General features: G+C 36.2%; 1 protein-coding gene across 1 annotated transcript in view; it reads right to left on the bottom strand.

Moving 5' to 3' along the window:
* The window catches only part of NIN (ninein), an 81,154-nt gene that overhangs the window by 16,211 nt on the left and 50,237 nt on the right, over window positions 1-14,706 (bottom strand). Inside the window, 12 exon segments of the mRNA XM_072428441.1 lie at window positions 974-1,075; window positions 2,857-3,006; window positions 3,364-3,543; window positions 4,182-4,328; window positions 4,686-4,799; window positions 5,070-5,192; window positions 5,501-5,599; window positions 6,032-6,247; window positions 6,457-6,505; window positions 7,460-7,585; window positions 9,549-11,419; window positions 12,509-12,992. Coding sequence (XP_072284542.1) covers window positions 974-1,075; window positions 2,857-3,006; window positions 3,364-3,543; window positions 4,182-4,328; window positions 4,686-4,799; window positions 5,070-5,192; window positions 5,501-5,599; window positions 6,032-6,247; window positions 6,457-6,505; window positions 7,460-7,585; window positions 9,549-11,419; window positions 12,509-12,992 — 3,661 coding nt within the window.

The raw sequence follows: 14,706 nt of genomic DNA, 5'->3' as shown, positions 1-14,706 counted from the left end.
GAGACACTCAATATAGCTTTAATACTTTTTGACACCTCCAAATTAGCAGGACTGGGTGTTTTCGAAGAAGAGTTGTTAATTCTACAGTATACAAAGCCATTTTAGACAATTGTCTAAAATTTAGGCACTTCTCTGCTTGTGGTTAGTTTGAGAAGGTTGTTTTTTTTTTGTACCAGCATGACTTTGCCCCAGAGTACAAAGTCAGCTCCATAAAAACATGGTGTAGTTTGTGAATGACACCCTAATTCCACAAAAACAAAGGCCTGACTATTACAATTAGGATGAATTGGAATACTATTTGCAAGCTAGGTCATCCAAAAATCAGTATCTAGTCTCAGAAATGTCAAAAAGTTTTTAAATGGGGACTGTTACAGCAGCAATTGGAGAGCTACAATGCCAATGGCCAACGTTTTGGTATAGGATATCTATCAAACTCATGTAGATTTGAATGTGAGGTGTACACAAGCTATATAATGTAGCATTATATGTTTTCCAAACTCCTCTTACATCGCAAATTGGTGCACTTAGTAAAATGGAAGACAAGTGTGTGTGTGTGTGTGTGTGTGTGTGTGTGTGTATTGTCCAAACCTTGTTTTCTTGGTGCCCTATTCATTTTTATGGGTGAGACATGTCCTAGCCATCCATTTGCTTACACCCAGGAATGAATAGGGTTGCTACATGAAATATTACTAATATTTTTAGCTGGTGGAGACACCTTAGGAACAGGTTTACTAAGTGTTGAAAGGGATGACCAGCACTCCCAATAACATTTATGTGGAGCTAATGGTAGCTTTTAAAAATTCAACAAAGTGGCTTAAAACTGGCTGATTGTTTTTTAAAAAGTAATATTTTTAAGGTAATATTTTTTGCCTTTTAATGTCACATCATTTGAGAATTTCCCTTTAGAACAATCAGATGTGAAAGTTATTCAAGCAGCAATTAAAAATAATGAATTAGAAATGTATCCACTTACTTCCATGAGATGGTCATCAAATTTTCCCTGCTTTGTCCGTAAACCTTCTGTCTCCATTTTTAATGTTTCCATTTCCCTTTCCAGAGAGCTCAGCTGACTAATCTGAAATACAGAATAAAATGTCTATGTTATGAGTAGAGTGTAGACATCATTCTCTCAGCCAATGTTCTTATGCTTCACTTAGAAAAAGAACAGCAGACTGCCATCTCTCAGCTGAATAAAGACTGCATAATATTAAATATACATACCTAACATACTTTAACAATTTGTATTTGTTTAGCCCTGAGCAGAATATTATTAAAAACATACAAAACCACTACCTATTCATTTCATCCCCATTCTAAAGGATTCTTCCTTACTCAAATGTAAGTATCAAAGCCATAAAAAGTCCAAATGCATATATCAAACAAACAGTAATACTTATTTCCCATACAATATTGTCAGACTATAGTGACAATAATTTAAGGAAGGACTTGGCAGATCAGCACATCTCCTGTCATTTTGGCACCTACAGCCCTCAAATCTGAAATATTAAAAATACACAGATACATAAAACATTTTTTTATAATTTTTACCTGCCAGAAAGATTTGTATTTCACTGTCTGAGATTTACAAGGAAAAGTAAAAGGACTGTGGAGTTGGGCATCATTCAAGACGATTCATATCATGCAAAACTCACCAGTGCATTTGACCTGTTCTAGGTAAGTGTCTATAGAAGTAATTGTTCTATAGTTTAAATGCACCTCAAAACACAGGTCATCAACTTTCTATTGACTTTCAATGAGCAGTTCAGAGGCAACATTTGACTTAATGCTCTGCATATCTTTGGGCACAGCATGTCTAACTAAGGTGTGCTTCAACTACCTACAAAGCAAGACAAAAACAGAATTGGAAAATAGAAGGGGAAGCAACAGAATCATGAGTTATTCTGTTTTCTCTTAATACCAGCATGATCCTAGTTAGCACATAGTTATGTAGCTCAACCGACTGGGTCATCATGCTTTTTTTTGTTCTGGGGATTGCAAGTCAGATTCAGGTACCGAAAATATATCAGATTTGGGTTTTTAACAAATATTATAATACTCAAACCATTATTGTTACACATCGTGTTCCACAAAGTTGTTACTAAGGAGGGGCGGGAACAATATGATACTGTTGGTACAAGTCTATTCTAGAAAAAAATATATTGTAATCCAATGAATTGCCAATTTGGGAAGGCCCAGACATGGAATTGTGGAAAGGCCCATACAAATTTGCATTTAATTTGATCAAAAAAAGAGGCAAAACAACAAGAAACTCCTAACTATTTTGTTAAAAGACTTTTATAATTGAAGGAGTATGACACTACTGGAAGTGTGTATACAGTGGGTGCCTGTGTGCCCCATAGCATGACAGTTCCAACCGGTCCAGTTCCAACTGGGTCACTACTGTCTCATGTAATGAGGTTGGGGTAAGAAGAGGAAACCACAGGGTACAATGCGGGTCACAGACATTCAAAACTCCCAAAAATAGCCAATGGGGACACTTTTTTACCAAGTAAAGAATGAAGACAAAGGCGAATGGAGTGGCAAATATATTACCACTTATTTGGCAGAGAACCGATTTTGGGGCTTTTTTGGTAACCAATGTGTCACTCCAACAAAACCAAGGCGTTCCAGATCAGCAAGGCTTTTTTGTAACAACATACAAAAATGTGCCTGAACACCCATCCTGTCAAACTTGAACTCCCATTTATGAACCAATGCAGGAAGAAAAATAACTAATCAGCATCAAAGACACTTGCATTTCACTCTATATGTATTTTCAAAGTTTTTACATCACCCTGTTTTACATTTTTTGTCATTTCATGTTCTACGTTACAGTCTAGCAATAAGAAAACGGACCTTCCTGTTTGCAGCTGTTAGCTCCAACTGTAGCTGGTCACACTCTCTCCTCAAGCTGGACTTCTCTTGCTCTAAGGCCTTAACCAGGCTGGATTGGTTCCCCTGTTTTTGGTGTTTCAATGAAATTACAGTAGATTCAAGCTGCCGTACCTGCAAGCATACAAATTTAAAAAAAAGTTATGAGACCAGATCATATCAGAGGGTATGAATTTTTTTTGTATTATTTTTAGAAGTGTTGGGTTTTTATCAGTTTGATTTATGGTTTAAAACCCATGAACCTCAATCAAACCAATCAAGTTTCACACCAACATATTATGCACTATACAGTGTCCATAGTCATGTCTGCCCTATAAAAAGGCTCTTAAAATATTATAGTCATGTGAAGCCAAATAACCTAACTGCATTTGTTTGGGGCTGGTATAGCATTAACCTTACTGCCACATTTTGTGATAAGGTGATGCCCCTTTTCCAGTCAAAGCTGATTTTAACAAATCACCCATCTATTACCTTCTCCCTTGTTTGAGCCAGGTCAGACTTTGTATTGTGAACCTCTTGCTGTAGTCGCTCATTCTCCTGTCTCAGAAGCTGCTGTTCCTGCTCCATCAGCTGCTCCAGGTCATCCCAGTACTGCTTCTTTTGCTGGTTCTGTAGCCCCGAGGATTGTATGGCCATTTCCAAGACCTGTTTCTGTAAAGATAGAAACAATATTTGTTTAATACTATAGTAACTATAGAACCACAGTAAATGTACACCATATTAAGGTGACGGTAATCAAACAAAAACCCATTCCCAACAAAAAAAGCAGAGACCCAATACTTACCTTTCCCTCTGATTTTTACTCCAATGGAGAGTTTTACCCGCCTAATATGCCAGTTAATCTGCCCACTTTGAAAGTAATTTAAAGGCTCATTCATACCTCTGTGTTCTACATTAGTTCAGTGCATTTTACACCAGATACCAGGAAGTCTTTTTTTATCAAACTTTAAAATGCAGGAATGAACTGGGACTAAATGTATTAGTCCCAGTTATTATGTAGGGGGACTTATATATATATTTCCTGGAGTTCTGTCTATCCTAGTTTCTCTTCTGTATTGTTACCTCTATGCAAACACCCCTACCCATAATGTAGGCACAATCCACCATTCAAAATAGATCAGAAAACAAATCCAAGGCAATAATGTACAGCCAATGCTAAAGCAAGTGCATGTACGCAGCAGCAGAACCAGGCTGCTACAAAAGGTTAAAAAGGTGAGATCCACAAACTAAATCTACAGTAAAGAAAAACTATTACATGTACAAGTGATATTTCCTACTGACATATTTACCTTGGTATTGGAGTTTTGCAGCTGTTTGTGCAATGACATCACTTCCTGCTTTAAAGACTCCTTTTCTTGCTGAGCAACACGGAGGTCGGACTTGATGCGGGACATCTGAAGATTGACATTCTGCAGACTCTCTTCTAGATTCTGGATCTGATGGTTAAAAACAAAAATGCATTATAAAAGGAAAACATTTTTTGGCTATATAGGACTTTACATTCTTTAAAAGATTAGTGAAGAGTTAAAACCTCTGCAAAGTTATTTTTTGCTGTCTGTGTACAACTGGGGGATATTTCCTTTAACTTTCCATCCTAAAGATGCAATGGGAAATGAGAGGAAATCTTTATTTTGGATTTCCCTTTATTTCCTGTTTAGGAGAAGGTGATCCCTAGCAAAAAAATGGGATTTAATCACTCCAGTACTTCTGATCTACTCCTACCATGCAAACCTATATATAAAAAAAAAAATAAAAAAAAAATGTGCAACTAATTGCACATGCAGATGTTTTACCTTTTCCTGAGACATTGCAAGTTGTGATCGTAAGGAGTTTGATTGTTGTTCCCAAGTCTTCTGTTCTTGCTTTAGGCTTGTGATTTTATTTTCCAGATAGCCAACTTTGGCAGACTGGGGAAAAATTGCACAAAAATATTTTGATTACATGAAGTACACATTTTAGAGAAATACATTTTTATACATATCAGTATTGGTTCGTTAAGCACCAAATTAATATTGCAGCACATGTGTATTATTTATGCAAAAAAAAAAAATATAAAGAAGCTTTGCTGACTAATTAAGGTGGGCATAGACTGGTGGATGGGTTCCTGAACAAGAAAACGCTTTCTCTAGACATTGTGTATTTGGCTTACAGGTGGGTTTATTCTCTATTCATTTTACCTTTGAGACACAATTACCAAGCTCCTCCCCAAGAGTTTCCACCTCTTTCAGCAGCTTTTCATTTTTAGTCTTCATGAGTGAAATCTCATTCTTCAGGTCTGTAATCTCTGAGCATTTTGCAAGCTGAGGAAAAAAGAGATGGCTATTACAAGAGATGAAGCTGGAGTGTGGAACAAAAAAAGAAAATTAATGGGAGAATGAATAAATTAGCTGGTTCTACCCTATGGAGAAAATACATGGGTAGGGGCAGAGAAAGCTGGTCATGTACAATACAAATTCATAATACAATACAATGAAAGAACAGGATATTATCATTGTATCCAATCAGGAGAACATCATTGTACTCATATTAGTTCCAAAGACACAAACTTAGCAGACTACCGTCAAGACATTACACATAAGAACCGGTTCAGGGTTGACATGGGTCTCACCTCTTTCGTCTCAATTTCCTGCTTTAAAAGGGTGTTCTCCTGATCCAAGAAACGATTGTGTACTTTGATCTGTGACAACTCTTGCTCAAAATCAAAAATCTGAAATAAAAAGGTTTATTACCTTGATTGTAAACAAGCAGTGGTGGTCTCTGCATCTCACAACTTCGACTGTGCATACCCCAGTGTTCTGCCCAGCCCCTTTTAGCTGGGCGCACCACCCGGCACTTTTCAGAAACCATCCAGCTGTTTTGTTTTTTTTTTGTTTTTTTTTTTTGGGTGAGTCACAACACAGGGGCTGCCACCCACCTACTATTAGTTGCCTTTACCTTTACATGTCATTGCAATGACAGCCTGAAAAACAACATCTGAATTCAAATTATCTACAGTTTTGTATTTTGAGAATTAGAAGGCCTTTTGGGGAATCATTGTGGGTTTAGCTGGGCTTGAAACTAACAGACCAAATTTACACAGTTGACATATCAACTTTGCCTTTTGATGACTTCAATGGTTTTCTTTGGTACTTTTTTTTACCTTTGACCTGTAACCTTCAATCTCCTCTCTCACTTGACACTTCTCCTTCTGCCAGTCTTCCAGGCCTTTAGCAGAATCTTTGCGGTCTTTTTGCTTGAGAAACATCATGAGCCTGCAGTTCAGGTCCTGAAGGTTCTCTTGGTTCTTTGAGTTTTTTAAGAATAGCTCTTCATTTTCTGACACCAGTTGTTCATTCCTGGATTTCAGTTCAGTTACCTGGTTAAAGTAAAAAAGTCTATGATTACTCATAATACCACAACCATAAAATAAAACTGTAAATTGTGACATGTTAGGGATATATTCATACAGACTTGTAAGGTTGCTAACAAGCTTGGGAAAGTTCAATGCTTTGGGGAAACAAATACTGCTAAATATTGGAAACATTTATTAACTGAATAAAGTGACCCGATTGGTTAAATACTCACCATCTTCTCCAAAGCAAATTTTTCATTCTGAATGGTCTCAAGATTAACCCTGCCAAACAGAAATAAATCATTATCATACCAGGCAAATAAAATAAATAAATAAAAGCTTTCATTTTTTGTCCAGGAGACTCAACAAAACTGACAGAAATCCCTCAAAAATTAGGAAAATCCCCTTCAAGGGGGGCCATACACTAGTCAATATTTTTAACAAATTATTGGTTAATATTTTAATAAAAACAGATAAAGACTAGGGGACTAAAATCAGTGTTTGATCAATACCTGTTCTTTTGTAGACCGAGTGTGAATAAAGTCATCAAAAGACTTGTATGCACTGTATAACCTAACTGTCAATATAAGCATCTAGCTCTGTTAGGGTATACAGAAGGAAGCACACTCCGTTAAATTCTTATGGGATTGGTTCTAATCAATATTGTTCAAGATCTTGAATGCTGCGATAATTCATGCAATGATCGAGTTATAGATATATATCTATCTCCCAGAACCTAAACATTTCCTACACCCGTTCATCTTAAACCTAAACTCAAAAAGCAAAAGTCACCAGGAGGTAGAGGTAACTGACAAAAGAGACATGCAATGTCTCACGTCAAAAAAGAAAATAAAGCCCTGGCTCCTGGTTGCTTTTTGTTTGAGCTCTATGCTGTATGATAGTGCCACACACAGAGCCAGATGCTGGGGACAAAGTGACTCTTGTCCATGTACATTGGGCTTTCCAATGGCTGAAGAGGGCGATCTTCATGGACTTCTTGGAAGTCTGCAGTGTAGATGCTGGCAAAGATGACGCCTTTTAAGGATCCATCAATAACAGTTCCTCAACCCGCCATTGCTGTAAGTGACTGCAAACAAATAAGTTTGGCCACTAATTGGCAAGCATGCTGTACTGTGCATACCAACATGTTTAGTTCATCCTTAACATTAAAAGCATTTAGATAAAAATAAATGAAGGATAAAGGGACTACTTATTTTGTGGCTACTAATAGCTTACCACATCTCTTCTCAAGCATTGAGAAGTTCAGACATTTTTTGGGTTGAGCTTTCTTCTTCCTCTTTCAGTGTTGCAATTTGTTCAGTAAGTGCTGAGTTTTCTTCCAATAAAGTTATATTCTCAGCTCTAGAACAGGAAATATCATTTTATTATCTTCAACTTAAAATGTTATGCTATTACAATTTAAATCAATTTTTGCTGATACCTATTGTACACTATGGTAAATGACAGAACTCACTAACAAAGATACCATCTCATCCACTATATGATCAAAGGTTACTTTAACGTAGTATTAACCCTGCATAAAATGTAAATTCAATTTAAATACATTTAGGAGCACCCCTTACACCATTTTACGGCAAATGTGCCCCTTCGTAAACACAGCTGGACTGCATAATATGTACAAGCTTCCACCATTTTACTATTTGTTTTGATTTTAAAAACACCTAAAAACCCCTTTGGTATAGAACTGCTCAGCTTTTCAAACACTGCCTACAGTGTTACATCTATTCTTCCAAAACCTTATGTAAACTTTGGGAGGATTGTCATTAAAGAATAGTTAAGCATTGTTGCAAATAGAGGATAGGATAAAAAAAACTACCACTGTAGCCACACAACATTTGGCAGTCCTAACATTAATACCAGTTGTAAACACACACAACATTCCTTTTCCTGGCCTTAACCCCTCTTAGAATATTGATATGATCTGTAAATGACCACATGAGATGGCTGATTAGGTTGCCTCCCATAATTTTCCTACCATGGTAAATGATAAAATACACATGGAAATAGGTAGGCATGGAGACTACTTTCTCACATATGCTATTTAGTGCAGCCTGCTAAATCTTTTGTAGAAGATCTTCTTAAAGGATGGATTGTGGAACATGTAAAAGACATCTAAATACACTGCAACTGCACAAAAATCATAAATCGGGGAAAAATATAATTTTTTAGATTTGAATATTAATACAAATTGATTATAGGTAAATTGCATAGCATAATTAAAAGGTCAAATTTATTAGCAAGCTTGCAGTAAGATTTAACAGGCAATAGAGAAGCCAAACACCAATTCCCCAGCACTAGTGGATAGCAGGTCCTTTAAAAAAGGTAATTTGATTTGCAGTAAAAAGTAGCAGGGAACAGGTCATGTATGCTGCATAATAATGCACTGAAAAAAATACTTTAAAAAATTACTTAAAAAAAAAAAATTAAGTAGGTGTATGATTAATTGATCATTGGAAAGCCCAATTTACTTTTTAGGGAGAATTGAGAAAATACCTAATTCAACTTAAAAGGGTGTGCTTGGCAATGGGACAAGATGACATTTATGGCTAGAGATTGGGCTCTGATTTCATGGAAACATGGGTATTGGAAAAATCTGCATGTCCAACAGAAAAAGGGCAAATTCTAAATCTACAGATCATCTATTCTGGTGAAACGTTAGCCTACAACACGTTTTAGAAAGATTATTATTAAATGAACAAATGTTCAAATCAAAATTGAAAATTTCTTTAGACTACTAAATGAGGTCTGTGATGAAATTTAAGATTATCAAACATTTCTCACAGACTGAGACTAAAGGCCATTGTCAAAGATTATACAGCTTAACATGAGACAACCTTTTACATCTCGATACGTGTTCACTGAAAAACTATTCTCTTTGCTAAAGGAATCCATGGAAATGTCATCTAAAATACCCTTCATATTGTGGTTATATACTACCTCTAGGTTGTTGTACCTCTAGGAGTTGATTTTTAATGCAAAGTGCCCCTGCTGCCCACCAGTGCTGTACAACTTGTAAAGAACAAAAAAGTTAGTTGCAATATAACGTGAAAAGAAAATAAAAGGATTCAAAACCAATTAGTAGGTTACAAAAGTCATTAAAAGACAAAGAAAAGGGAATAGACCAACTCCTTTAGGATGAAGCCTTTGTAAAAGCAGTATGTTAGAGAGACCAATTAGATGTTAAATTGTCAGGTTCCCATTCAGTTATGTTAGTTTTGAATTCCTAGCTTTGAGGAAGCAGCAGTGAAAAAGGAAAGTTCTTGACGAAGTGGATGCCACCAGTAGGTAGAAACATGGATATTACCTCAGATGTTCCATCATTTTCTGGACTTCGGTCATCTTGTTCTCCACTGCAAATCTTCCTTCTGTTTTCTCAGTCTCCAAATTCATACTCATGTGGTGTGAACTTGATTCTTTAAGATCTCCTTCTAGCACATTATCTTCAGTTGTCTCATGACTGAGGTTCCTTTTTGAACTTCCCAACTTCGCTAAATCTTCCTCTTTTCTCATCTGTATCGGTAATCCCACATCCTGAAGACATCTAGGGCTTTGCCCCTTTATTTTAGCTTGTGGGTCAGTTTGAATGCCCCTATTCCTCAAAAGTGATTTTGCGAGTGGCTTTTTTTCCAACACACAGATTTTGTCCTGCATCATATGCACCAAGGACTTCAGTTCTTCATTTTCCTTCCTGGTTTCATCATACAGATTCTCAAGTTTCAAAGAGGCTTCCGTTATCTCCTCCATGTTCTGGATTTCATTCTGCAACCAAGAAACTTCTGAGGACAGAGTTCTGTTATTTTCTATGGCTTCTATGTTTCTAAGCTCCATCGCATTCAAGTTCTCCTGAAGATGTAAACTTTCTTTCTTGGCAACTGCAAGCAAAAGTTTTAGACCGGGAATGCTAATGTTGGAATCTTCCAGTTCTGGTAATGTAATTTCTTCTAACCTGATGGCCTTTTTCACCTGATCGTATTCTAAATTTACATTTTTAAGCTTTTCTTGAATTGCTACTACCTGGGTTTTTAGATGATCATTCTCTATCTTTACGTCCTTATATCCTTTTTCAAGCTGACATAACACTTTCGTAGTATCTTCAAGTTCTTTCGTTTTCTTTTGAAGTTTCATATTAACGTTGTCTATGGTTTTCTTGAATTCACCAATAGCAATATCTTCGGTCTTGAATAACGCATTTCCTTCAGGTTGTTTGTGTGCAGTTTGGTCATCTTCTATCTTTATCATATCCAGTTGATCCATGATACTTTCTTCACATGCCTTGTTTTCTAGTAAGCCAAGTTTTTTCTGAAGTTTAGAAACTTCTGTTAACAATCTAACGTTTTCTTTGACGGTTTGCTCATGGGCAGATTGAAGGTTTCTAAAAACTCCTCCCTCATCAAAATTTACTGATGCGTTTTCCAACTCTGCAACCATACGCTTTAACTCACAATTTTCTTTTTGCAGAAGCCTATGTTCTTCCTGAATTTTGAACAAAGATGTAACTTTATCTTCGAGTTCCTTGATTGTACCTTTAAGCCTGGATATTTCATCTCTTCCTCTCTCCGCCTCACCGCTAATGACTTTGTAAAGTTCTTCAGATTGTAACTGCTTTGACTTAAAACATTCTCTCTCAGCCATGCGGTCTTGTTCGACAGTTTGCAAAGCTTCATGTAAAAGCTGAACATTTGTCTCTGCATAGAACAGTTCTTCAGATTTTTCATGCAAATCATTCAACAGTTTCTCTGAAGCTGGATTTTCTTTTGCCATCACTTTACCATGTTCAAGCTGTTTCTTCATTTCTGAAATCTCCGACAATAACTTGATATTCTCCTGGATAGTCTTTTCATGAATTTTCTGTAGATTCTTCAGAGAGCCATCCTCCTCTGTTAAAAGCATTTTTTCTTGTAAATGAGATACTTTTTCTTTTAATTCTTCATTTTCTTTCATCATCAACATATAATCATGATTTGCTTTAGATAAACTAATCTCATTTTGGAGTTCACCAATTGTGCTTTGAAGACTACTTATTTCCAAAAGCATTTCTTGTCTTTTTGCATTTGTACAATCAAATAACTCTTTATAACGTTCCTCGGATTTTGAAAGTTTGGCTTCAAATTTTTGTTTCTCAGCTGCATGGTCTTTTTTCAATTTGTCTATCGTTTCTAGAGACAGACTCGCTTTCTTGGTATGACACGGCTGTTCATTTCCATCTTTCAATGGCATTTCTTCAGACTTTAAGGCTTGCTTTCTCTCTTCTCTCTCATCAACCTCTTGTGTTAAGGCTTGCTTTCTCTCTTCTGTCTCATCAACCTCTTGTGTTTTTCCAATCTCCTTTTTGGTCGCGTTCAGTTTAAGTTTACTGATCTCAGACTGCAACACAATATTTTCCTTCACCATCTGCTCATGTACATTTTGCAGATTTCTGTGAGCATGCCTTTCCTTCTCTATGCTAGCTGAACAGTTATGAAGCTCTGACAAAACATTTTTCAATTCAGAATGTTCTTTTTCCATCAACTTGAATTCTGTTTGAATTTTAGATAAATGTGAAGTCTCATCCTTTAACTCATTGATTGTATTTTGAAGCCTAGTTATTTCCTCTAGCATCTCCAATCTCTTTTCCTCTGTATTTTTACACATTTCCTTATAAGCTTCTTCTGCCGCTGTCAATTTGGAATACATTTCAGCTTTTTCAAATTCAGATTGCTTTTGCAGCTTTTCCAAAGATTCTTGAAAATCCTTTTTGGCTTCACATAACTGCTCATCTTTGTCTAATAGTTTCATCTCCAAGGACTTCACAACTTGGATGAAATCTACTCTACCCTCCAAGTTACCTTCCCCTCTTGCTTGGATTAGATCTTTTTCAGCTATATTCAGCTTGCTTTGAAGGTCTGAAAGTTTAGAAAGGAGTTCAGCTTTGTCTTTAACAGCCTGCTCTTGCATATTCTGTAACTTTTCAAGGCTACACCTTTCCTCCTCTAGGAGAACCAATTTATTCTGGAGCAGTGAAACCTCATTTTTCAGTTCTAAATCCTCCTTTTTCATGACATCCTATTCCTCTTGAATTTTGGACAAAGATATAATTTCTGCCTTTAAATCATTGACAATATTTTGAAGCCTACTTATTTCATCAAGCAATTCTAATTGCTTCTTCTCTGCCTTCTCGCAAAATTCTTTTTGGAGTGCATCTGACATTAGCTTAGAATTAAGTTCGTCCTTTACAGATTTGAGTTGCTTTTCAAGTTCTGCTATAGTCTTTTGAAGGCGAAGAACTTCTTTATCAGCTTGACACAATTGTTCATCTCTTTCACACAACTCCTCCCGTAAGTCACTTTCCAGCTGGAGGACTTTTTTGGCAAGAATGTCTTCTGTTTGCTTTGATTCGACCCTTAGATTTTCCAACTCTTTTTCAATTTGTTCCTTTTCAAATTTTAGAATGTTGACTAGTTCCTTATATGATTTTTCCAAAGTATCTTTTTCTTGTGAAAGCTGCGAACAAGTTAGCTTCTCTTGTTCAATTTTTTCTATTAATCTTTCTTGTGTCTCCAAATGCTCCTGAAGGAGTTCTTCCTTTTCAAATGCCCACTGAGCCCTTTCTTCTGCATGTTGGTCAAGGAGACCTTGAAGATCATTTTGGAACCGTTTTTCAAGACTCACTGAGTCATCTTTGTAGGTTTTCTCTGCCAAAGCTAAATCCTGAGCAAACTGAGATTTTATTACCAAAATTCTTCTGTTATATTCAGTTTCCATCTCTTCCCTAAATGTGGTCAATATAGAAGATTTTATATACATAAAAATTGATCTCAAAGAAGAATGCCAGTCAAAATTTTCTACCTGGATTTGGGTTGAAATGAAAAGGGCTAGAGTGTTTATTTATTTATTTTTTTGCTGGCACTTTTGTGGCAATCAGGCAGTAGAATATTTATGTTGTTTATAATTAACTATGGTAGGCTTAAGGAAGAAGAAATACATTTTTATTGCAAAATGTAAATCAAACCCCCTATTCCTAATGGTGGCCACCATCCCTAGCGGTGACACCCTAGTAAACACTACAGTTGTTATCAGCAATGGAGGAAAATGGTCATCTTCCAAATGGAGACACCTAGTCCAGTATGGACTCAAAAAGGTGAGATTTACCCTTACTGTCCCTTACTAGGAAAATTTCCATGACTGGGGAACATGGAAAACATAAACCTGGCAGTGTTCTAACCCTTTTTCATTCATCCCAAACCAGAAAAAAAAAAATCTGATTGGAGTTCTGCTTTAAGAATGTTACCATTTCAAACTTTCAAAGAAAATAGCAGATCAGATGTTTTACAAATCAAGAAATTCGATCAGAATCATTGGATATTTCAGTCCAAATCACATGTGCAAAGCAAAAAGATTAGGCAAACAGATGAGCAAAGTAACCAAACAAAATTTTGTCCTCTTATATTAAACACATTTCTGTAATAAAAAATAACTTAATTCTTTGGCTGTGATAAATACAAATAAGAATATGATGTATTTGTAATGTTGCATACAAAACTTTGTATGCATTCAGTCTACAAAAAAGTGCACAGTACATCTTTGTCACTAAAAATATACGCTGCTGCGGCAAATTTTTTATTCATATTCAGTTGTTGGACTGTGCAAACTGTAACCTCTAGATTGTAAATATAACTCTAGATTGTAACCTCTAGATTGTAAATAGGGCCAAGCTGCCCTATTTTTTTTTTTTTTTGTAAAGTGCGTTAATCATTTGCAGCAATTTTCAAAAGGTGTACATTAGGAAATCTGTCATATCAGAAAAATGGAGACTTACTGCAAACTTTTCCTTCTGCAAATGATGGCCTGCGATACAAATCGTCTAGCTATAATATTTTAAGAGCCCGACCTGGAAACTCTTTGCTGCTCGCCGCTGGACACTACTGCACACTGTACCCTACCTTTAATACAACTTGATGAACATTTTGAGCACCTTGTCCTTCCTAACATTGATGAGAAGACTTCGGTTTGTTTATTCAAATTAAAGATCACCTAGGCACACATGATTGTAAGCTCTTCGGGGCAGGGTTCTCTCCTCCTGTATCACTGTCTGTATTAGTCTGTCATTTGCAATCCCTATTTAATGTACAGCGCTGTGTAATATGTTGGCGCTATATAAATCCTGTTTAATAATAATAATAATAATAATAATAATAATATTAGAACAAAGCGTTCTCTACACATCCCCTTAGGAAGCCTAACGGCAAAACGCATCAGGTACGAGACGTTGCCTTTAATTCAATCAAAGGATTCTTATGTCTAGTTAACTGGTCTTGTTCCCATGCAATTTAATAGGGAAAGACCAAAAAAATTGATATACAGTGTGTTTATCTTGAATTTATTGTTTGCACATAACGTATGGTAAATACAATTGAACGTTGCCGCAAAGAAACACCATCTTTCTTTTTGTTTTATCTTTGATAAAAACCTAGGGAGGCGGCTCC

Source organism: Pyxicephalus adspersus, chromosome 12, assembly GCF_032062135.1.
Source record: "Pyxicephalus adspersus chromosome 12, UCB_Pads_2.0, whole genome shotgun sequence".
Lineage (NCBI taxonomy): Eukaryota > Metazoa > Chordata > Amphibia > Anura > Pyxicephalidae > Pyxicephalus > Pyxicephalus adspersus.
The sequence above is the reverse complement of the archived record's forward strand: the minus strand, read 5'-3'. Positions and strand labels throughout refer to the sequence as shown.